The sequence below is a fragment of the Nylanderia fulva genome, unplaced genomic scaffold, assembly GCF_048542155.1.
Source record: "Nylanderia fulva isolate GAGA-0341 unplaced genomic scaffold, ASM4854215v1 Scaffold4, whole genome shotgun sequence".
Lineage (NCBI taxonomy): Eukaryota > Metazoa > Arthropoda > Insecta > Hymenoptera > Formicidae > Nylanderia > Nylanderia fulva.
In genome coordinates this window covers 2870182-2891978 of record NW_028190476.1, presented here as the reverse complement: position 1 = coordinate 2891978, position 21797 = coordinate 2870182, and the positions used below count along the sequence as shown (strand labels likewise).

Here is a 21797-nt window from a genome sequence, read left to right as displayed (position 1 = left end):
TTAAAATTCTGAATACAGCATTTTATTGTGTCACAATCGTATTTTAATGTGAAACTTGTATATGTGCATTCAATCATTCATAATAAACACTCGTTACATTGTATCACTTAATTAGCTTTTACTCGCTCAATGACATCGCACGCAAAATATAAATTGAAAACATACTATTAACGACTTATCATAAGTAAAATCGTCAATCTTATTAAAATCTCGTTTTATTTAAAAAAAATCAAAATCAAAAATGATAGATATATATCTTTAATTAAATTATTTCTTGATTTCAATATAGTAATATATACAGGGTGTCCCATAATTCGCGATCCAGCGAGCGGCGACCAATGTAGAGGCGCCGAAAAGTAAGATGATACTTTTGATACTAAGCGGCATATAACAAATAAGTCATCCGACATGCACACCGAGTCCGGCCTACCGCTTTCTACTCGCTCATTCGTTTAGATATTTTAGTTCATAACTCAATAATTATTGCGAATATCGCAAAATGATACAGGACTTTTCTATTCAGTTTAACACGCTGTATCTGCCCATTCGCGGTGGTTCGCGAATTATGGGACACCCTGTATACATATGTTCATACATATATGTATGTACATATGAACATATATACATATATATTTGCATATGAATATATGCATATATATATATATGGGTGTGTATATATATATATTAAAAAAAAATAACTTCTGTTATTCAATATCAATTTCTTATAGTTATTTTACATAAATGATATAAATAAGAGATTATAACACACAAAATCTGATAACACACTCTTTAGAACATATACAATAAAGAAAAATATATCGTATTTAAATAGTCAAAATCATAATTATAATGAAGTACATTGAAGCAATATCTAGAATAATGAAACGAAAAGAGTGATGTGTTTCAAATTTGTTTTAGAAATTGAATTCTAATTTACATTCCAATTTACAATTATTTAATTATTTTACAAATATAAGTGATAAATCATATTGTAAAGCTTCACATATACTTCATCCCTGACTCTAATCTACTTTACATCTTAGATTATTGAAACGTTTTATTGAAACTTAGAGTAATATAATATTTATATTTTTCTTATTTTTAATGTATATGGAGATAAAAATGTGCTGCACTAACTTAAAGATTTTCACAATTCCATTGGCTCGAACGCTGATAGGGCACTTGATTCATTATTTAAGTCAGGAGTACCATCGTTGTTGTTATTATTATTATTGTTATTATTGTCGGCTGACGTACTCGGGATTGGCGTTGGAGTATCTCTTGTTGGCAGGATACGAAGATGCCTATTTGGCGGTTCCCATAAAACTAAAGCCATGGAGGGCCTCTCCCTGAAAGAGCCAAATTTAGCCCTCTCTCTTTTTCTTAACCAAAGAATAGTAAATTTGTTACACACACATATATATATACACATTTCTGTCTTCTTTTCATTAAATATAGAACATATTTTTATGTTAGGCAATTTATGCTTACAATTTAGACAGAATAGTCGATGGCAAAATAGGTTCTTCTTGCATTCGCTTGAGTTCCTCTGAAAGGACTAATCTGGGATGCATACCAGTCAGCTGTTCATCATTTATTTTATTTCTTCCATCCACATCCATATCTAATTGTGTATGAGTGGAAGATGATGTGGAAGTCGATGGCACTGGATTCTCAGTTTCATGAATAGAACTAATGCGCAAACTTTTAAAATGTGCAGTCATTTTTTCTTCTGTTATAAACTGCTTGTTTTGACACCTGTTTAAGAAAACAACACAATACAAGATTTCACCCAAATAAATAATTTGATGCAATATACATTTAAAATGTACAACGCTTACATATCTACAACATCTGTCACTTCCAACTTTCTTTTCTGATGGAGTATCGGTCCGGAACTAGTATCTCCGGTAAATCTAATCAATTCTTGTTGTTGTAGGGCTGGTACACTCCATGGAATGCTTATCGGTGGTATCTGCGGCATTTGCATCCAAGATCCAACTTGTTGCTGTTGTGGATTTTGCTGGTTCATCATCTGTTGAAAGATGGACTGTGGCGTACATAAGTGTGCTCCACCCATGGTATTCTGAGAGAGACACATACAAATAACAAAGACATTACACTCAATGAGATAAAATTATCTCTCCAACGTGAAAAACTGGTACAATATCTTTGTCGATTTAAATTCGTCTCAAGACAAATCAAAGCCGCTTACTGTCATTTGGGATGTGTTTGGCTGTACTCGAAGTACGTTCCAATTTAAAGGGGAGTTTCGTGGATCCAGGATAGTGGACGATTATCTGAAGGAATCATATACATATATACATATATATATAAATATATATATACATATTAATGTTGCATCTATTATTTAATTTGCAGGAATTACGAAATCGACAAGAAACAAAACATTCTACTTTGACTGACAATAAATAATGAAAGTTTGACGCTACCTATTGTTTTCAGGTGGGGACCTTTAATCACAAATGGTCACGAATGCGCGTCGAGTAACTTATCCCCGTTATACGATGACTCGCACGTACAAATGTATTGGTGTGTATCGCAAGATGCAATAACTGATTTTCATTTTATTCTAGCATCGCGTCACTAATCACGCATGTCCCAATTTTTTTCTCCAAGAACACAACGAATCGCGAGTTTCTCCTCGTCAAATTGTCTTGTTCGTTGCCCTAATATCATCTGTGTATTGTACAAAGTTTGTATACACTGTACAGTCTGTGACAGTCCGGTACACAGAATTGAGTCTCTGTGCTATTTTTAACCACTTCTTCCCTTTCCTCTTTAAATATTCTTCTGCGCATGATCGAATTTTCAATACTGCCAACTTTAACTTTTTTCCCAACACCATATTGAAATCAATTTTCGAACGCACACATTTAGGATGAAGATGAAGTGTTCAGGAAGATGATTTAGATTTAAAACCTGATGCATATTATTTTGCAGCAAGGTAGATGACGAACGTAGATGCTATCTCCGAAGAATCATGTTTTATGTCATCGGATTAGGACTTGGTGATGCGAAGGATGTCACTGTCAAAGGGCTCGAAATTATTAAGAAATGTGATCGTGTGTACCTGGAGTCTTATACGTCTATTTTAACAGTGCAGCAAGAAGCTTTGGTATTTTTCTATTATATTTTATGAGAGAACAAGTTGTAATCATGATATATCATTTAATTGAACTCTAATACATTTTTTATTTTTCTATAATATTTTATGAAAAAAAGAAGTTATAAAAATCATGATATATAGTATATATATAATTGAACTCAATCTAATACATTTTTTATTACACTTATTAATATTTTAGGAAGAATTCTATGGACGTTCTCTGATGACAGCTGATCGTGAATTAGTGGAGAGTGGTGCAGATGATATATTGCCAAAGAATGAAGCTGAAGATGTTGCTTTTCTAGTTGTAGGAGATCCTTTTGGTGCTACTACGCATACAGATTTAATTTTGCGTGCAAAGGAGAGAAATATAGAGGTACAAACAATAGAAACAGTTCTTCTTGAGAAATATCAAGATTATTTTGATTTGTAAAAATATCTGATTATTTGCTAAATTTGACAACATTGTATTTTTAATTAGGTAAAAGTTGTACACAATTCATCAATTTTGACTGCAGTTGGTTGCTGTGGCTTGCAATTATATTCATATGGAGAAACAATTTCAATTCCATATTGGACCGACACTTGGCAGCCAGATAGCTTTTACGAGAAAATAGCTTCCAACAGACATAGAGGACTACATACATTGTGTCTTTTAGATATTAAAGTCAAGGAGCCTACTTTGGAGAGTATTTTGAAAAAGAAAAAGGAATATATGCCTTCAAGATTCATGAGCATCAATGAAGCAGCTAATCAATTAATAGCGATACTTGACAATAAGATTCGAGATGGTCAGAAAGATTTAGGTTTGTTGTAGCAAATTCTATTGAGAAAATAATCATAATTGCAATAGGATAAATAATTAAGATTAATGTATTTATATTAACCTTAATCTAATTTTGAATAGAAATAGTATTCTGATTTTTTTTTATTGATTTAGCATTTACACATGAGAGCTTAGCAGTGGGTCTAGCACGAGTAGGTTGTGACGACCAATGCATTGTTGCTTGTTCTTTACAAGATATGACCCATGTATCCATGGGACCACCATTGCACTGCCTCGTCATACCAGCTGAGAAACTACATCCTCTCGAGATCGAATTTCTGACACAGTATGCTCTTGACAAAAGTGAATTTAAAGAAATGACACAATAAATGCAACTTTTTTATCTTATGTTATCTAAGGTAAAAAGGAATAAAGTAAATTATTTTTTACCCCAGACAGACTTAGGTGTATAAAGCAAGTTAATTATAAGAAACTATTAAATATAATGGAAAATATTTATTTCAAATGCAAGTTACACCAGTTATATCTTTTTAGGAAGTGACAATTGTTATATAATAGAGATTTGTATTTTAATATTCTTAACTTATTTGATTAAAATATGTTGATTTTTTAAATCTACTTTTCATTAGAAAATTTAGATTTGTTTTGTATGTATATTTTTTATTAAATATATATATATATATATATATATTTATATATTTTTTTTAATGTACATATTTTATATACTTTGCAAGTTTTATTATGAAATCTATAGTAAATTCTCTCTCTATTCTTGGAATTACGTCACGTAAAATCTATAATCAAGTTCATTTGCTAATATATTGCTAAGAATAATAAATATTTAATATAATCAGCTGTAACTGATTGATTAAATATTTATTATTCTTGGCAATATACCAAGTGAGACAGAGATCGATTAAAATGATGAACTTGTTTCATAAGCTTATCCTAAAAGGTAGAAAAATTGATCAGTGTGTATCGTATTTGCGTATATATATCGTATTATTATTCCATTTCCTTCGGCCCTCGTCCGTTCCATATTTTAAGCCACACGTATATTATTCTGCGGCGGAGTCACGTGGCCGCGCGTTCTCAGGGCCAACTAATCAATGGATAAGCATCGACCTCCGCACCGACGAGGCTGGCATTGGTGATTCAGTTGTGCCACGGGGGTGCACTCGTCCGATGATGGCAACCCTTCTGTTTTATTCCCTCTAAAAGCAGGTATACCCGGTTTCCAGAACGTAAAAAATAGCAATATTTGCACTATGTATGTTATCAGTTTTTGTATTTTGACAAATACACATATGTATTATACACGAGCACCCTTATATTCTGCGTGATAATATTATACTTCAATGCACACATACACACACACATATATATATATATATATATATATATATATATATATATATAATTATATAAATATTTCTGCAAAAATGTCTTATTGTTTGTTAATAATTATTTTATTGGAATTATTGTATCAAACAATTACTTGAAAATATATAAATTAGTTTAAAAGTAAATAAATGCTCATTATTATATACGAACCGCAATTAAAAAAGCATATTGAATTGAGTTAAATATATATATATAATATACAATTTTTACAATAAAAATACATGTTCAAAAATATTTTTAAGCTATTTAGCATAAGTATATATATTTAAAAAATGGTTTAAAATTTAGAGAGGTTTACAAGCGCATTAAATAATTATATAGTTCATATCTAGAGAATTATATATATATATATATATATATCTTTTGTATTTTTCAAGTTTGAAAAAAATCAAGATTTTAGAAAAATAGAATTGTTTGAAATGCTTCGATAAGTATTTAATTATCTGTCAAAAAATTTGAAAGTTCTTTAAAATAATCTGCGAAAAATTTCGATTGCAAATACCGATAATAAAGTTGAAGGTCGCATTAGAAAAAAGACGTCCTTGAAGAAAAATCTATTTCGATGTAGTAAAAAAGGAATGTTGCAAAGGAGGGAATGAATAATTATGTTTCTAGATAAAAGCGACATTGAAAATAATATATTACAATATAAATATATAGTTGAGTGGGACAAAATGCTGAGCTCGAGTTCGCCGATCGATCGTCCCAGTCTGCATCCTGGTACCAGATACTTCATCGCACCACGAGTGCCCCACGGCCTCGCAGCCGTGGTCGAGGGTCTTACTAGGGAGGTCCTGCGTCATCATCCCGAGGACATTTACGTTTTCGCGGCGCACCACTTCGAGAAGCTGCTGAAACTGCGGGACCAGTATCACGCCGAAGTATACAGTGGCCGCGAATTCGATCATGAATTCGGTGGCGAGTTCAAACTGTGGCCTACTAAGCAAGTTAAGGATGTCGGAAGATCTTCGAACAGCGATGGATCCTTGGAGAAGAAGATCGAACTTTTCGAGAGACGCGAAAAAATGTCCACCGACGTGGAAGAGAGCACGGATATTTCCACCGATAGAGAGAATCGGAAGACGTCGAAGCAAACATGCTCGAGAGGTCTCTCGACCACGAAGAGGACCTCGAAGAAATCGAAGGACAATGACGCGACGTCGGATGTTCGCGCGACGAGGATCATCTCGCAGATGTCTTCTCTTCATGGTCCCAGCAAGCATATCCAGACCAAGGATATTAAGCAGGAACTCAGAAAGAACAAATTAAGCGGCGAGAAAGGAAAAACAGTAGATACGGAGAAAGGGATGCGAAATGAGAGACGATCTAGAATGAAGGTTTCTAAGACGGAAAAGGATCCCGAGGAGGAGATCGAACGTACTACGACGACGACGACGAGTTCGAGTAGAACCTCCGCTCGGAGACCCTTGAGGAAAGTGCGGCGAATTGAGAGTGAATCCGAGACCGAGACAGAGCGTGAAATGACGGCCAGGGTTGGACGTGAAAATGGGTACAGTATATTATAATTATTAGTTAATTTTCTAATAACATAGGATCAAAAATAAATTTTTTTTTGTTTCTGAAACCAGAGTAAGTATTTAATTCTTATAGATTTTAGGTCGCTGAATCCATAACTCGTTTTACTTCATCGCGTTCAGTTTTTTAGATGATCAAGAAGAGAAGTGCAAAACTTGTAAAAAAATGCAAGAAACCAAAGTCTTTTTCAATTTTTTTTATACAATTGAAATTAGGATAGGTGTTTCTTATAGATTTTAGTAATCTATTTTACTCTATTTTATTTAGTACAATTTTATATTACTTTTGCAGACTTACGAGACCGAATTTTTTTTCTTTTTGTTTCTCTTTGTAAATTCCAGCAAAAAATTCAGAAACAATTAAAAAAATTTATTTTGTGGTCCTGTGTAATTAATTAATTAATTTGATAATAAAGAACACAAAAATACGAACTAAAGAGAGATTGTTAAGATTAAACCTTTCTTTATATATTAAATACAACAGATCGAGCGTCAAGAACAACGGTGCAAGCAGCGAGACCCTCTCGCGGACCGGAAGCAAGGAGAAAAGACCGGAAGCGTGGCTCTCCGAACATTCCTCCGAGAGGAAAGTGTCGTCGAGAGCGCTCAGCATGGACCGTATCCGGGCGTATGTGTTGCGGAAATTCGCCAGCACTGCGAGTCTGGAGGTGTTGCGGTCGCCTACGTACGTGGAACAGGTGCAGGAGGTGATTGATCGCGCGGTACCGATCATCAAGGAGAAACTGGAGGAGGTGAAGGTGCCGCGAGGAAAGCGTTCGAGATCGGTCGACCTCGTCTGGAACAGGGAGTCCTTCCGCCAGCACACTCGGGATGAGAAGAAATACCGCGACGAAGAGGAAGGCGGAAGAAAAACCACCGGAAACAAACTGCCGGAGCGGAAAGTCGATACCGATCGGAAGGAAGAGAAGGAAAGTTCTCTCGAAAGAGATGAAACAGAGGAAAAGAAATTGAGGAGACGCAGCGCGGGATCGGGCAAAAAATCGAGAAGACGCGAAAACGGTTGTCGCAATGACGTCGAAATGATCGATCAAGTTGACAGCAAGCACAGTGACAAGTTGGAGCACGAATATGGGACACGTGACACCTTAGAAGCGAAATTGATCGCCACGCAGAACATCCTGGAAGATATTTCCAGATCCGCGTCCGATTTGGGTGGCGTTCGCAAGAATGATTCTGCGGGAGGTGAACCGCCGGAACCGGAAGTCTCCGATCATGCGAACATCGTCTCCCTGCCTGTGGTGAGACCACCGTCTTCTAGAAATTCCAGAAGCGCCACCAGAAACGGTTCGGATAGTCTGACACTGCCGCCCATCTCTCCGGAGGCTCCCAAGTCGACGAAGAAGAAGGACGAATTATCCTTGCCGGTTCTGCCGGTGTCCAACGGCAATAATTCCGCTGGAAAGTCCCAGGACGACGAGGAAGCCTCGACGTTGCGCGACATTACGAATGATATAGAGGATATAGCGATTCTCCCTGAAGACGATCATGAAAAGGTGATCGTAGACGCGGAAAAGCACGAAATAGATAAAAATATGGATGATGTTGCTCGAGAAAATATTCCGGAGCAATTTATTGCTGAGAAACGCGGAAGTCTCGAGGAGTTTGAGGAATTGGAAAGAAGAAAGACGGCGGAAATCTTCAACGACAGTTTGAACATCACGCCGGAAGTGGCGGATGTGCCGAGGCCGGATTCGCTGGAATCTGATGAGGAGAAGAGGGTTGAAAACGATGACGCGGATCTTGCGAACACGTTCGACGAGCTGAAGGACAAGTTGATCGAGATCGAGATGGTAGAACGAAATATCGAGATGGCATTGGCTAGCCAACAATTCGCGATGGACGGTGGCGAAGCGACAAGCCAAGCGGAAAAGTCGATGATTGACGGGAAGATAAATGACGTAGGAAAGTCAACTAATGAGGTGGAAGAGACTGTGAATGAGGTAGAAGAGTCGACGGAAAAAATATCGATGAATAAAGACGATGGAAAGAAAAAGAACGACGAAGAGGAGAAAAATTCGACAAATAAAATAGAACAAGGAAAAGATGTAATAGAAACATCGACGAATCAAAAAAAAAACTTATCACACATAAATGAAACAGAAATATCGAAGAATAAAGCGGAAGAAAAAATAGAAAGATCATCGAACGAAACGACAAGTCAAGAAGAAACATCAGTAAATGAAATTAAAAAATCAACGAACAAAATTAATGAAGCAGAAGTATTAAAAAATGGAGACACGACAAGCCACGTGAAAATATTAACAAAAGCAGCAGAAGAGGCGGTCCAAGTACCCGAAGACGAAACATCAACGGATAAAAAATCAACGGATGAAAGATCGATAAGCAAAAAATTATCAACCGACGTGGAAGAACTAACAAAAGCAGCAGAAGAGGCGGTCCAAGTACCCGAAGACGAAACATCAACGGATAAAAAATCAACGGATGAAAGATCGATAAGCAAAAAATTATCAACCGACGTGGAAGAACTAACAGTTATAAGTCATATCGAGGACGTACAGTTTATAAATCCAAAATCACAAAACGAAGATGATCAGATTACTCGAACAGCTGTTTACGAAACAGATGATGATAACGCGGCAGTGTCTAAGAATAAAGCCGATAATACGGCAAATAAATCTTCCAATAATACAGTTTGCGGAAATGCTGCGAGCAAAGGCGAAATCTCAGCAAGAAATCTTCCTGAGAATACCAGGACGAAAGCGCGGAAGAAACGCGAAATCGAGTCGCCAGGAATGACATCACTTTCTTTGGAGCTTCCGATCTCCTACGTTCTCAGCGAAGGTTCTCCCTGCGAGATACCCGATTCCGTGACGACCGTGATTATTCCTGATAGACCCTGTCCGTCTCCCGTGACTCTAGAGGACGAAAATTATCAGCTTGAATCAACGAATCAAAAAGAAGAATCATTTATTCGCTCTAATATCGCTAAAACAAGCGAAACACTGAAAAAGGATCGAAGTGAATACGGCATGGAAGTTTTCGGTGAACATGTCCGACCTGAAACCACCGTTCTACCTGTCGACATTGATTTCGTGCGTGGTGCGAAAGGGATGAAATCAAACCAAGACATAATAATCGCTCACCAGAATTTGAACAAGATCAAGGAAGAAGACGAAGAGAAGAAGGACGTTGAAAGAGAGGAGATAAAGAGCCCTCAGGAACAGAAAGATGACGAGGAGCCAGTTGTACACGAACAAGTAATAAAACTTACGACTCTGGAGAACATCGTGGAACGCGAGGAGAACGAAGAAACCGGCGCGAAAAAGACTCCCGAATCCAAGGATGCTGAAGAGGTCTCCAGCGGTGCTCCCGAATATGAGTCCCTACCCGACACCATAGAATTGATAGATACTGGGTTGACAGACGAGGGAAACGCGGACATTACCGTAGAATCCCGGGGCACGATGGAGAACTCGTCGGAGGAGAACGAGAGTACCCAGGATACTCGCACGATGACCTCTAGCGAGGTGAAAGAGAGTAATCGATCGATCGAGAGCCCGAGTCTGGACAGACCGGTGGTGCCGGAGTTGAACCTGGATTCTCTTCAGGATAACACGGTGTCGTCCTTTAAAATGACGGCGAACGGAACAGCCACGAAGGAAGACAACGGCAGTCCTAGCGACACCACGACGTCCTTGATCGAACCCTTGATTTCGGACGACAGGTTGATGAACCAGTCGGTTCTGGCCGATCGCGAAGAGGACGATGTCGCAGAAGAGCTGACGGAAAGCTTGTCCAGGTATATGCAGTCGGAAGTTGCGGAGGCTGATCAGTTGTACCGAGCGGAACAAGCGGAATATGAGCGCCTGGAGAAGGATTTGTCGTCTCCGGAAACCAATTTAGAAGGCGAAGCGAAATCTCAGGAGGACGATATTGGTTTGAAGGCTTTAACGGAAGTTGTTGAACTTGTTGGCCCACGAGGCAAGGAGATGGAAAAGGAATTGGAAAGCGAGGAAGAAATCGCAAGAGAATTGATAGGCTCGCTGGAGGAAGATATACTTTACACTAAAAAATTAACGTTGGAAGAAAAATCTAAGGATGAGGGAGAATCTGAGAAGAGCAATTTAAATGTGAATGACAAATCTAATCGATCATTGCCGGACTCTGTTGATGAGCAGGAAAAAGGAGAAATTTCTTCGGATAAAATTCAAATGATAGATGAAGCAGAAACTGAAGTAATCGGTGAGTTATCTAGCCAGGTGGATAATAAACCAGATCACAAAGATAATAATACTGATAATGAAACTGAAGAGCTTGAATTAAAAGTAGAAAATAAAGCTGTAGAAGTTGGACACGTTGCGCCTTTAGCACAATTTGAGCAGGACGAATTATTAGAACTTAATGACGGACAAACGATAGAAAAGATTGAGGAGAAAATTACAGTCGAAAGTAAACTTGATAATATTGATAATAATCAGGAAAATCAGGAAGACAAACAAACAAGCGTTGAAGAAGTTGTAGAGAGTCAAAGTAACGAAAGTACAAACAAAATTGAAGAATTACATAAAGAACAAAAAGAAAATGAAGAAAAGTCGCAAGATAAGGATGAAGAATGTGAGCAGGAAAAATTACAAGTTGAGGAAAAATGCGAAGAAGAAAAATCAAAAGTACACGAAAGTACAAACGAAAGTACAAACAAAATTGAAGAATTACATAAAGAACAAAAAGAAAATGAAGAAAAGTCGCAAGATAAAGATGAAGAATGTGAGCAGGAAAAATTACAAGTCGAGGAAAAATGCGAAGAAGAAAAATTAAAAGTACACGAAGAATACCAGCAGGAGAAATCGGAGGAATACACACAAGAAGATTTAAAAATCCACGAAAAAGATAATTATAAAAATTTACAATTAGAGGAAAAAATTGTTGATATAAAAACAGTGCCTTTAGAAGCATCAGAGTCAAGAAAAGGATCGATGAACGAATCGACGAATGATAATGATGAACGTGAAGAGACTGAACGAATTACTAGTGATGAATTCGTCACTAACTCTAGGACAGAAAGAGACGTGAAAAATAACGAGATAGAAGAATCTGAAAATTTTTCAGCCAAGATAGAGAATGTTCATAGACCAATCGCAAGCACAATATCGGAACAATCGATGGAAGATCATTCTCATGGTGGATATTGGATCACGCAGACGCAATCATCCACCGTGGAAACGGTGATTGAAACTTCTGATTCTACTACGAATACAGACGAGAAAATAAAGTCTGCTACTGATGTGCCAGAAATTATCAAAGACGAATCGCTTAATCAGAAGAAAGATGATTTTTACTCAGCAGTTATAAAAATCCAAGCTTGTGAGTAATGCATTTTATAATAAAATTATATTATGTATTGATACTTTAATCATATTGAATTAGCAGAGTAAACAACTGACTGCTAATTTTCTTATCTTTCAATATTTCAATATTATATTTATAAAAAAAGACAAGTTTGATTAAGAGTAAGGATATAAATAACATTATTAATTCTGTTCGAGATTAGAAGGAAGAATAATATTATTTTGCGAGATAATCGTAATACGCATAATTTCTTTTCAGAGATAATAATAAAATATATGTCTAATAAAAATCATTTTGTTTGTTTGAAGGTGTTCGAGGATTTTTAATGCGTCGTCGCATGAAAAAAGATGTCAACTCAAAAACTGTTTCGGACAATGTTTCTTCGGTGCAGAAAACAAATACGGTAAGTATAGTAATTATAATGACACTAATTAATTTCACTTAATTAATCTTTGAAAGATAATTAAAGATTAAAATATAGAATGGAAGTAGATTCGATACATGATTGCAAATTTTATATAAAAATTACATAATATTACACCGAAAAAAGATTATTAAAATTAATTATATAATGAATGAAATCTTTAAAGTAAAATCGTATCAAATAAATTGTAATTTGGCATGCGGTTATTCAATATGTGAAAACCGAGTCTCGAAATGAAATTAGCCGGTTTTCCTTCGTTTTGTAAAGTCGAGCAGCTGAACGTAATATTTTGTACGCCACGCCCGACCGGAAATACATTACGTAAAAGAGGAAGCGGCAGGTCACTGCTAAACGTCAGCGCTTTCGTGATTGCAACAGGCGGTTCGGCATTTGGCAGTAACAAGCTTGGCAGATGCAGCTCGAGAGCTCTGGCCTCTTAAAATAATTGTTTCTCAGATCGGAATTGACGTCTATGACTTTGCAAATGTTATTTCTGTTAGGTTTCCTTAAATCTTGTATTTCGAAATAAAACTTGAAGTTATATTAATTAAATATCTTCCATTTTCCTTCGATAAAATGAACAATTATTCTAGTATAATTAGAGATACAATATTTTTCTCTTTGAAAGGAACATTTTATTTATTAAAAAAAAATAATAATAATACTTAATCAAGAATTCTATAAATTATTCTATAATAAAATAACTTTTTAGATCGATCATTTAACGGTGCCGCATCCTGCAAATTTGCGAGAAGTCAGAAGTGGAAGACAACGTCTTCGACGAGAAGAAGCTCTACGAAACACTACTCTCTCGTTGGAGAACGCTTTCGCTACAGGCAGACTTCAACATACCGGCGAGTTTCACGATTCTGTGCCGTTGCCTCTTTTCGATCTGATTTACAATAATAGGGCTGATTCAACCACGTCGGAAGAATTGTCGAATAAAACGATTGAAGAAGAGGAACAAACTAGTCAATCTGATATTGCAAAATCTAACGCCGAGAGCGATTCCGTGTAAGTAATTCTCATAAGAGAAATTAAGAATGCTGCAAATATTATATCATATCATATTATTCGTCGGCTAATAACTTTTTTGTAATAAAAATAATAAAAATAAAAATATCATATAAAATAAAATAATGAAAATAATACAAATGACAAGAATAATAAAAATATCATATAAAATAAATAGATTTTTGTTGCTTTGCACAGTCACGATGATACACACGAAGGAGGTTTTCAGAAGGGCAACGTCTTCACCGATCACCATTCGACTTTTCCGATCGTGATGCATCTGCTAGCGGATGCATCTCGCAATTGTCACTTTGCAGTTAGTCAGAACTCCCGTTCTGATTTCAATGCGAATGATAAAGGAATGAAACCTGCGGAGTCCACCCTGGACTTCCTGATGCTGGGCTACCCGAGAGACGACGACAATCGATACTTGAATTTCATAACCAGCGTCGAGGATCTGGAACACGGTTCGAACATGGATTCTTTACCCCTGAACGACACAATAAAGTGCCCGAAGAACGTCGACGACGCTCGTCCCTCGACGACTTCCGGCGAGGGTAGCATCAGGGAACCCCTGGCTCTTCCGGGCACTTCTCAGGGTGTCGTGATCGAGGAGGTGACCAGTTTGGACGCCGAACTTACCCGATCAGAGTCTGCGACGAAACCGTCGACCGCGTCGAAAACCTCGCTAGATACAAATAGCTCGGTGCCATCGGAGGAATGCACCCTCGAGGACGAAAAGAATGATTTAGGAACGTCGCCAAGGATCGCGGGAGACCGGAAACGTGCGAACGGAGAGGCCGAAAGACAAAAGTCCGATTCCAACCTTGAGAGCATCCCAGAAAATGATAGCGAGGATGCGAGAAAAGAGCGCGTTGAAGAGGAGACGGGCGAAAAGACGTGAATTATCAATTTTATGGAGTGAATCGAAGCACGGCACAATTAGTTCCTTCGATTAAGATCGTCGCTTGTGTGTGAGATAATAATTATCACTATACTTTCACTTTGCATGCATTATTTTAGAATAATTTGCAAGGAGACGTTATTGTTTCACATTATTTTTAACTTCGATGATTTAGGGTAATTTTTTTTAATTTGATATAATTTTTCTATTTTATATAGATGTATAAGAATAATATGCGAGTAGAGAGATTATTTCTCAGGAATATATAGTTTTGAAATATACATTGCATACAATTGTTAATGCACATGTAGAAGATGCAACGAGATTCTAGATTTGCAATTGTACTACACAATACAAGCGAACGATCTCTTCCCGCTTTTATTATAGTTCAAAGATATATATCTTTATATATGCTGCACAGAGCAGTAATAAATTGTATGATAATTAAATTACAATTTGTTTTCATTTTAGAAATATCTAAATGTCTTGCGTGTATAAAAAATATTTAATAATTTTAATCATTACACATATTACACAACTACAAAGAGATAACCTTAAGTTATAAATTAACTATTTTCAGTGATAAGATGAGGATATTCTCGCTTATACGTTGCACAATTATGATGTCGATTAATGCATCATAACAGTGCTATAAATCAATTGTACAAAAATCGTGAGGATAAAAAAATGTAATGTAATCTTGTTTTTACTAATTAAATTGTCGATTGCGAGAGTTTTCGAAGATATACAGGGTATTTTTAAAACTGCGTCATAGGTTTTGAGGACGTATTTTAGAGGTGAAAATAAGAAAAAAAGTTCCTATAAACATTCAAAAATGAAAATTGTCAAAATGCCATAAAACTGAAGTATTTATTACTAATTATTACGCTGTGCAAAATATATCAAATTTTTCTGTGAAAAAGTCCGAATAGCTGTAATACATTTTTTAATTTTTTTTCCTAACTGTAGGAGAGAAAAGTATCTCGGAGGAAAAGCATTTTTGGACCCCTGTTTATATAGAAACATTTTTTTTACACTGACCTCTAATGAATACACCCTTAATCTCTAATATAGTTTTAAAAACACCCTGCGTATAGAGACGAAGTTTCGTCATTATGACGTTTCATCTTCCATGCTGACACGGTGATCGCTAATTGCGTCCGTAATAATCCGCAAGAGCTCCGAATCTTTCGGACCGGCAATGTTTTGCACTTCGATCGACGCGGAATGCAAACGGACCTCGGGTACACGGACCTTGGTGCATATTTTTAGTGGCCGCCGTGATGGAAAGAGAAAGAGAGACTCGAGAGGAACGAGAAGATCTCGGTATCGTGGTCGGTGCGATTCAGTGAGCGGGGATCCAAGGTAAGGGCACGACGTCGCGATGACGTCATCGGCCGTCGCGACGACGTCGTCGCCGCAGCTGCGGCCACTCGCGCGTAGGCATCAGCGCGACGTTCTCTCTGTCGTCGTTCTCTCTCTTTCTCTCTCTTTCATATACATTATTCGCTTCCGTGTGTAAACGATATTGTCACTTCGAGAGAATCAGTCACGCTTGCCGATAATCGTCAGTGATTGCCCTGCTGCAGCTTTGTCACGTACGTCCGGTACCGGCTATCTGGGAGGTAAGCAAGGTCAGCAAGAGCGAACGCGAGTTGCAAATTGTGACAGTTTTGCAGACAGATAACATATTTCAGAAAAATTATCAAAGTATATTAGTTTATATTTATAGCATTTTTTTATAAGTACCTATGTAATAGTATATTTTATATATATGTATTTTTGCTCTTAAATAAACTGCATGGCTTTCCATCGAATTTCTTCCTTTTGCACTCGAATTGAAAGATCTTGAAAAGTGAAGATAGTGAAAATTAACTTCTCTTTCGGACATGTTTTCGATTTCATTAATTAATTCATTAATGTTGTAATAAAATTCATCAATTAATAACAGATATTTGTATCAATCATTGTCTGTATTGCGATTAGAACACTTCGCAAAGTTTTTTATTGAAGTTGGTTTGATGTTATTTCCAAGTGTTGTGTGGGTAGCAATCTTTCTATTTTTTTGTACACTTTTATAAAATCGATAAATCTCTTTTTTCCGGAAAGCTTACATTGATGAAAAGAAAATGGCATCTCGAATAATAAAACAACGTGCATACTTATTCTCAAGCTTAAAAAAGTAAAATAATTATTAGCGTGGTTTTTTCATTTTATAATTAAATATTTTTATAATAGAATTTAAAAAACTTGCACCAAATATACAGAGAGAATTTTCTCCTAGAGTTTAAATCATGGTAATCATATAGTAAAATATTAATATCCACAATAATAAGGTAAAATACGTTCGATTAATTTTACGTACACATTAATATTTTTTATTGCGGTAAATATTAATGAGAGAAAATCTGATAAAATTTGTCCAGTACCATGATGTTTTTCAGGGTATAATTTCGAGAGAAAATTCTCTCCGTGTATGCGATATGACGCGAATATGCTGAGATTTACTGGCGGGATCGTTATCGATCCGGCTCGAGCCGGCGCGGTCGATCGAACGACGTATATCGCGTTCGAGTATATTTTCGTGATGATGAGGATGAGAGTTATACGCGAATATATGCGCCCGAGATCAAACGGCGGACGCAAACAAATTGGAATGTTCTTGGTCGCGCGCGCGCGCGGACTTTCGTCGACATTCTCGCGACCATCAATCATCAATCAGCGTATATCAGGCCTCAGGACGACGAATTTACTGTGACGCGCGTGTCGACCGCACTCACGAGACCGAAATTGACGCTGTGCCCGGGCGATGTATTACGGACACTTTGCGAGGCCCCTCTTTAATACAGACCTTTCTGACTCGGTGCATCAATCAAGTCACAAGTGGTGGAATAAAAATATTTCAATGATGTATTACGATCCAGATGGTGTTATTTAGAGTTTCGTAAGTTAAATTGCTTCATCATTTCTTGACAGAAACATCAAGCAAAAGTGTAATTGTCGGAAAAAAACGTATCAATTAAAATAAAAATTATAATGAGAATAAAAATGCGTAAAATTTAATGCATGTAACGCAAAAATCTTTAATTGCCGATGCTTGATGCATAAAATATAACGCATGTAACGCAAAGATCTTTTAATGGAAATATTCTACGTGTAATTTTTTACTTTCTCTAAATGATATTATTTAAAGTTTCATAAGTTAAATTAATTTTGACAAAACGAGTCGTTAATTATGGGAATAAAATAAAATTAAAGTAAAATTATAATCAGAATATTTCGATACTTGATGTATAAAATTAATGCATGCAATTCACGAAGATATTTTAAGATCTTTTAATGGAAATATTCTACGTGTAATTTTTTACTTTCTCTAAATGATATTATTTAAAGTTTCATAAGTTAAATTAATTTTGACAAAACGAGTCGTTAATTATGGGAATAAAATAAAATTAAAGTAAAATTATAATCAGAATATTTCGATACTTGATGTATAAAATTAATGCATGCAATGCACGAAGATCTTTCAATGGAACATAATTTTGTAATACTTTCTCTAAATTATAAAGAGAATATAAAATAACTAGAACAGATAAAAATATAAAATAAAATTGTTCAAAATATATATAAATTAAATGGAAATGATCTCTCTCTCTCTCTCTCTCTCTCTCTCTCTCTCTCTCTCTCTCGGAAAGTAACGATTCGAGGCACACTTTAATGTGAAAGTTTGCTTTGCATAATTTTTTAATCTTATCCATAAGCGATTAATAATGAACTATTATGCTCATTTTTAGCTATTGTTTAAGTACAAAGCCGCGATTATTGAGAAGATCTGTGCTTATGCTCTGCCAAGTTTGCACGAAATTAAACATCCTCTCGCGGACGCGCGGAATAAGACATAAGGCGATTGACGGTGCGGAAAATGAGAGCTTTCGCAGCGAGGTATCATTGCAGAACGCATGCGCGATAGATCCATCCTTGGGTTCGGGATGGATAAACGCGATCGTCGAGACTCTTTGTCGTGGATCCGTTACGTGCGTCAGTTTCCCAATACGCTTGTAGTCAGGAGGACGCGCGATAAGAGAAGAGATCGGAAGTGAGCGAGAGTGCTGGACCCGGAAGAGCGATCGTTCGCGTCTTCGAGTTTTTCCCCGTGAAAAATTCAGTCTTCGTTTATTTACGCATCGATCTGGAAACATCGGAAAGATTTCGAAACTCTCTGTTTTTCTCTCCCGAATCGATATTTATGGATCGCTGAAGATCAATTGATCTGATCGATCGATCCGCTCTATGGAGACTCCTATTTTCCCGAGATTTTCTCCTTCGCAATTTTTCTTGCATTTAATCGTAATAAATATTAGGATTTTTCAAGTCAATTTTTAAAACACTCGGGGAAATATTAATTAAGGTGAATCTTCTTGAAGATTTTTCAGAAAGGAAGAGAGGCTGCTCTCTCGATCGATATTTTGAAACAATTAATGAAAGTATCTTGAAGCTTGTCCCACTTTTCCTGGTGGATTAATAAGCAATCGAGGGAATATTCCGCTCTCACGATTATCCAGTTTGCCTTTTAAGATAAATCTTCAAGAATAATCTAGGAGATCTTCATCCCGTAATTTATCAACTTTCTTGATTCAATTCTGACCGATTTGCCAGAGGAAAAGTTCTGAAATTATTCCTTGGGAAGCGCTCTCACAAGCAATCGAGAATAATTTTTAATCGCTTAGCCGAAGATACTCCTACCTCTTTGGAAAGGATCTTTGCAATCTCGGCGAAAAACTTAAGGAAATTCGGATCGACGTATACCCTATATTATTAACGATCGAGAGACACGAAGCTTCTTCGCGCGATCGTCTCAAAAGTCCCTTCATGTCGCAGACTTCTAAGGAGGAGACCGACGCGATGAAGGCCAACACGGCAGCGACGAAGATCCAGGCCAACTTTCGCGGATATCGCGTGCGCAAACAGATGAAGGAGACCACGCAACGTCGTCGTCAGTCCGCAGCAGCAGCATCCGGATCAGCGGAACCAGCAGCAGAACCAACAGCAGCAGCAGCAGGAGCATCTGCCGAAGTCGAAGGATCCTTTCAAGAGACAGAACACCCGGGAGGCACTCGAGGAGAAGTCGGCGACGAAGATCCAGGCGGGTATTCGCGGCTACCTGGTGCGGAAGAGGCAACAGGCGGTTCAAGCCGCGGCGACGAGGATCCAGGCCGGTTTCCGCGGCTTCAGGACGCGGAAGTTGCTGAAGCAGAACGGCCAGTAAGGCTGATCTCTTCCGGATCGGACGAGAGATCACATGTAGCGTCGATGTATGCAAGAGGTGCTTCTTATTTAGCTTGTGATTACACTAATATTATGATTATGTGTTTGTTGCGAAATTCAGTAAAAGAAGAATTCTTGGAGAGAATTTTTTCTTTGAATCTTTTTACTTTGAAAATCATGGTAATTATGGGACAATATATATATAATATATAGTAGAGTTTCTCTGATTAATATTTACCACAACGAAAAATATTAATATGCACATAGTAAAATTAATCGAACATATTTTATATATCTTATTGTGGTAGATATTAATTTTTTTATTTTGATATAAAAATATTTAATTAGAAAATATTGTTCCATGATTATCAGGATAAATTCTAACAATAAGATAAAATTCTCTCTGTGTATGCTTTGATGTATATTGTATATAATATTATGACTGCTTGCTATAAATTATATATTTTTATCATAATTATAGATGTCTAAATTTTCTTTATTATGAAATTAATTCCTATATATTGATTAACCAATTTTTGTTATCAAAAATATTGTTTTTTAGTATGGTTTTTGAGTAGATACTTAAAATATATTTTTCACCTGCTATTAATGAAAAATAATGAATGTATCAATTTCTTGTATCGAAGTAATTATCTGAAATAATGGAGAATTGTTCACCAGGAGAGAGAATAGTTGTTTGTCACATAATTAACATTATCTAATATATCTTCTTTTATTCAGGCATTACACGACTGTATAACGAGCTCTGTTTATGAAATAAAAACATTGTTTTCTATAGACTCTATCTCTGAAGCGTAACAGCTCGCGATGATCGTGACGATTGCGTGCTAATATTAATCAAGCAGTCATTAACTGCAGAAGGAAAATGTAAACAGCTGCGACATGTGTGCATCTGTGACATCTCATTACTCGGATGTGGCTTTTACAAACGCGGTTTAAATATAACACCGAGCTCGCCCCGAGCCCTTGACCCTTAAATTCTGAGCACCGAATTCTCTGGCACGCATCTCTCGACTATCTCGATATGTTTATTCTCATACCATCTGTCGTTTTTTTTTCAGTAATCTGTGGATTCGTTCGTATACTTCGGAAGAAATCGCGGAATTGGATTGAAAGTGTCGAAGAAACATCTTTTAATTAGGCCAATCACGGATCTTCACGATGCTTGACATGTATTTTTGGGACATTGTATACTTTTGGACTCAAACTTCGTGAAATTTGTCGAATACCATCTCGAAAATTATTGAATGATAACTAATGATACATTGTTTTGTAACAATCTTTATACTTAATTTTTTCTACGACTTTCATATAATGATGGTGACGAAGACAGAAGCAATAAGAAGACGTTGCTTTAAGAAAGCAATTAATAGGCATATGTATGCGATAGAAGTTATAGTTAAATGATTATGTGGATCTATTGAAATATGTTCTTGTTATTTTTATTGCGATGTAATTAAAGTATTAATTACGATAATTTGAGTAATGCAAGTTGAAGATATTCTGTATAATATTTCTGTACCGTAATTTTTCGTATCTACGTAAATCTTGTCGATAAATAATATCTATTTGTATAATGAGTAGTGTATAGATGTACATATACTATTTGTCACTATATACTTGCATTATATTTCACAATTTTGCTTTGATTTATTGTATAAACCTTTAATCTTTATAATTATTTTTTAGCACGTCTAATATAAATGAAAATTATAAAAACTGTGAATGGAAATCCGTTTTAATAGTGAGTATGTTTTATATTATTCAAAACAGTGCAATCGTGTGATATTTTTTAACTGATTGCAAACAAAATCATTATATGCATATTTGTGCATTTTAACATGTCAACACATTTGTTAATTCAAGGTAAAAAATAAATGAGAGAAAGCTATTATCAGATAAAAGAAAAACAGCTTGTAATTTTTGTATGACAACATTTGATTATAAAAAAGAGGTATGCAATTTTCGAAATTCGAGATAAAACT

At 36.2% G+C, this 21797-nt stretch overlaps 4 protein-coding genes across 8 annotated transcripts; 3 read left to right on the top strand and 1 right to left on the bottom strand.

Annotated features, from left to right (window-relative positions):
- Window positions 1-6: 6 nt before the first annotated feature.
- On the bottom strand, window positions 7-2783 carry LOC114937970 (uncharacterized). Of its 5 annotated transcripts, none has more exons than XM_029311641.2 (5): window positions 2454-2783; window positions 2216-2300; window positions 1842-2086; window positions 1492-1758; window positions 7-1382 (listed from the first exon to the last, which is right to left on the bottom strand). In XM_029311641.2, exons 2-5 carry the CDS (start codon window positions 2219-2221, stop codon window positions 1148-1150), a joined length of 753 nt encoding a protein of 250 aa, XP_029167474.1. In that variant the 5' UTR covers window positions 2222-2300; window positions 2454-2783; the 3' UTR covers window positions 7-1147. The 5 variants fall into 5 exon arrangements, with proteins under 5 accessions (XP_029167474.1, XP_029167476.1, XP_029167478.1 ...); XM_029311643.2 differs by having other exon boundaries at window positions 7-1349; XM_029311645.2 differs by having other exon boundaries at window positions 1842-2035.
- Window positions 2784-2867: 84 nt separating this feature from the next.
- On the top strand, window positions 2868-4350 carry Dph5 (diphthine methyl ester synthase). Its single transcript, XM_029311640.2, has 4 exons — window positions 2868-3139; window positions 3330-3506; window positions 3612-3936; window positions 4071-4350. The coding sequence occupies exons 1-4, from the start codon at window positions 3005-3007 to the stop codon at window positions 4283-4285; spliced, it is 852 nt and encodes a 283-aa protein (XP_029167473.1). The 5' UTR covers window positions 2868-3004; the 3' UTR covers window positions 4286-4350.
- Window positions 4351-4614: 264 nt separating this feature from the next.
- LOC114938039 (uncharacterized) lies at window positions 4615-14975 on the top strand. Its single transcript, XM_029311769.2, has 6 exons — window positions 4615-5141; window positions 5982-6831; window positions 7341-12199; window positions 12493-12587; window positions 13321-13622; window positions 13821-14975. Exons 2-6 carry the CDS (start codon window positions 5996-5998, stop codon window positions 14524-14526), a joined length of 6798 nt encoding a protein of 2265 aa, XP_029167602.2. The 5' UTR covers window positions 4615-5141; window positions 5982-5995; the 3' UTR covers window positions 14527-14975.
- A 3526-nt stretch (window positions 14976-18501) lies between these two features.
- Window positions 18502-20939, top strand: LOC114938044 (uncharacterized). The gene is given in 3 exon segments (XM_029311775.2): window positions 18502-19526; window positions 19528-19838; window positions 20874-20939. Coding segments are annotated over 2 exon segments (396 nt in total). The 5' UTR covers window positions 18502-19395; the 3' UTR covers window positions 19793-19838; window positions 20874-20939.
- Window positions 20940-21797: the final 858 nt, after the last annotated feature.

Coding starts and splice junctions, on each gene's coding strand:
- LOC114937970 (XM_029311641.2), bottom strand. Junction 1,759..1,841: donor GTGACAGATGTTGTAGATAT/GTAAGCGTTGTA, acceptor TTTCTTAAACAG/GTGTCAAAACAAGCAGTTTA. Junction 1,383..1,491: donor TCGACTATTCTGTCTAAATT/GTAAGCATAAAT, acceptor TCTTTGGTTAAG/AAAAAGAGAGAGGGCTAAAT.
- Dph5 (XM_029311640.2), top strand. CDS start 3,005: ATGTTTTATGTCATCGGATTAGGACTTGGTGATGCGAAGGATGTCACT. Junction 3,140..3,329: donor CAGTGCAGCAAGAAGCTTTG/GTATTTTTCTAT, acceptor TTAATATTTTAG/GAAGAATTCTATGGACGTTC. Junction 3,507..3,611: donor CAAAGGAGAGAAATATAGAG/GTACAAACAATA, acceptor ATTTTTAATTAG/GTAAAAGTTGTACACAATTC.
- LOC114938039 (XM_029311769.2), top strand. CDS start 5,996: ATGCTGAGCTCGAGTTCGCCGATCGATCGTCCCAGTCTGCATCCTGGT. Junction 12,588..13,320: donor CGGTGCAGAAAACAAATACG/GTAAGTATAGTA, acceptor ATAACTTTTTAG/ATCGATCATTTAACGGTGCC. Junction 13,623..13,820: donor AACGCCGAGAGCGATTCCGT/GTAAGTAATTCT, acceptor TGCTTTGCACAG/TCACGATGATACACACGAAG.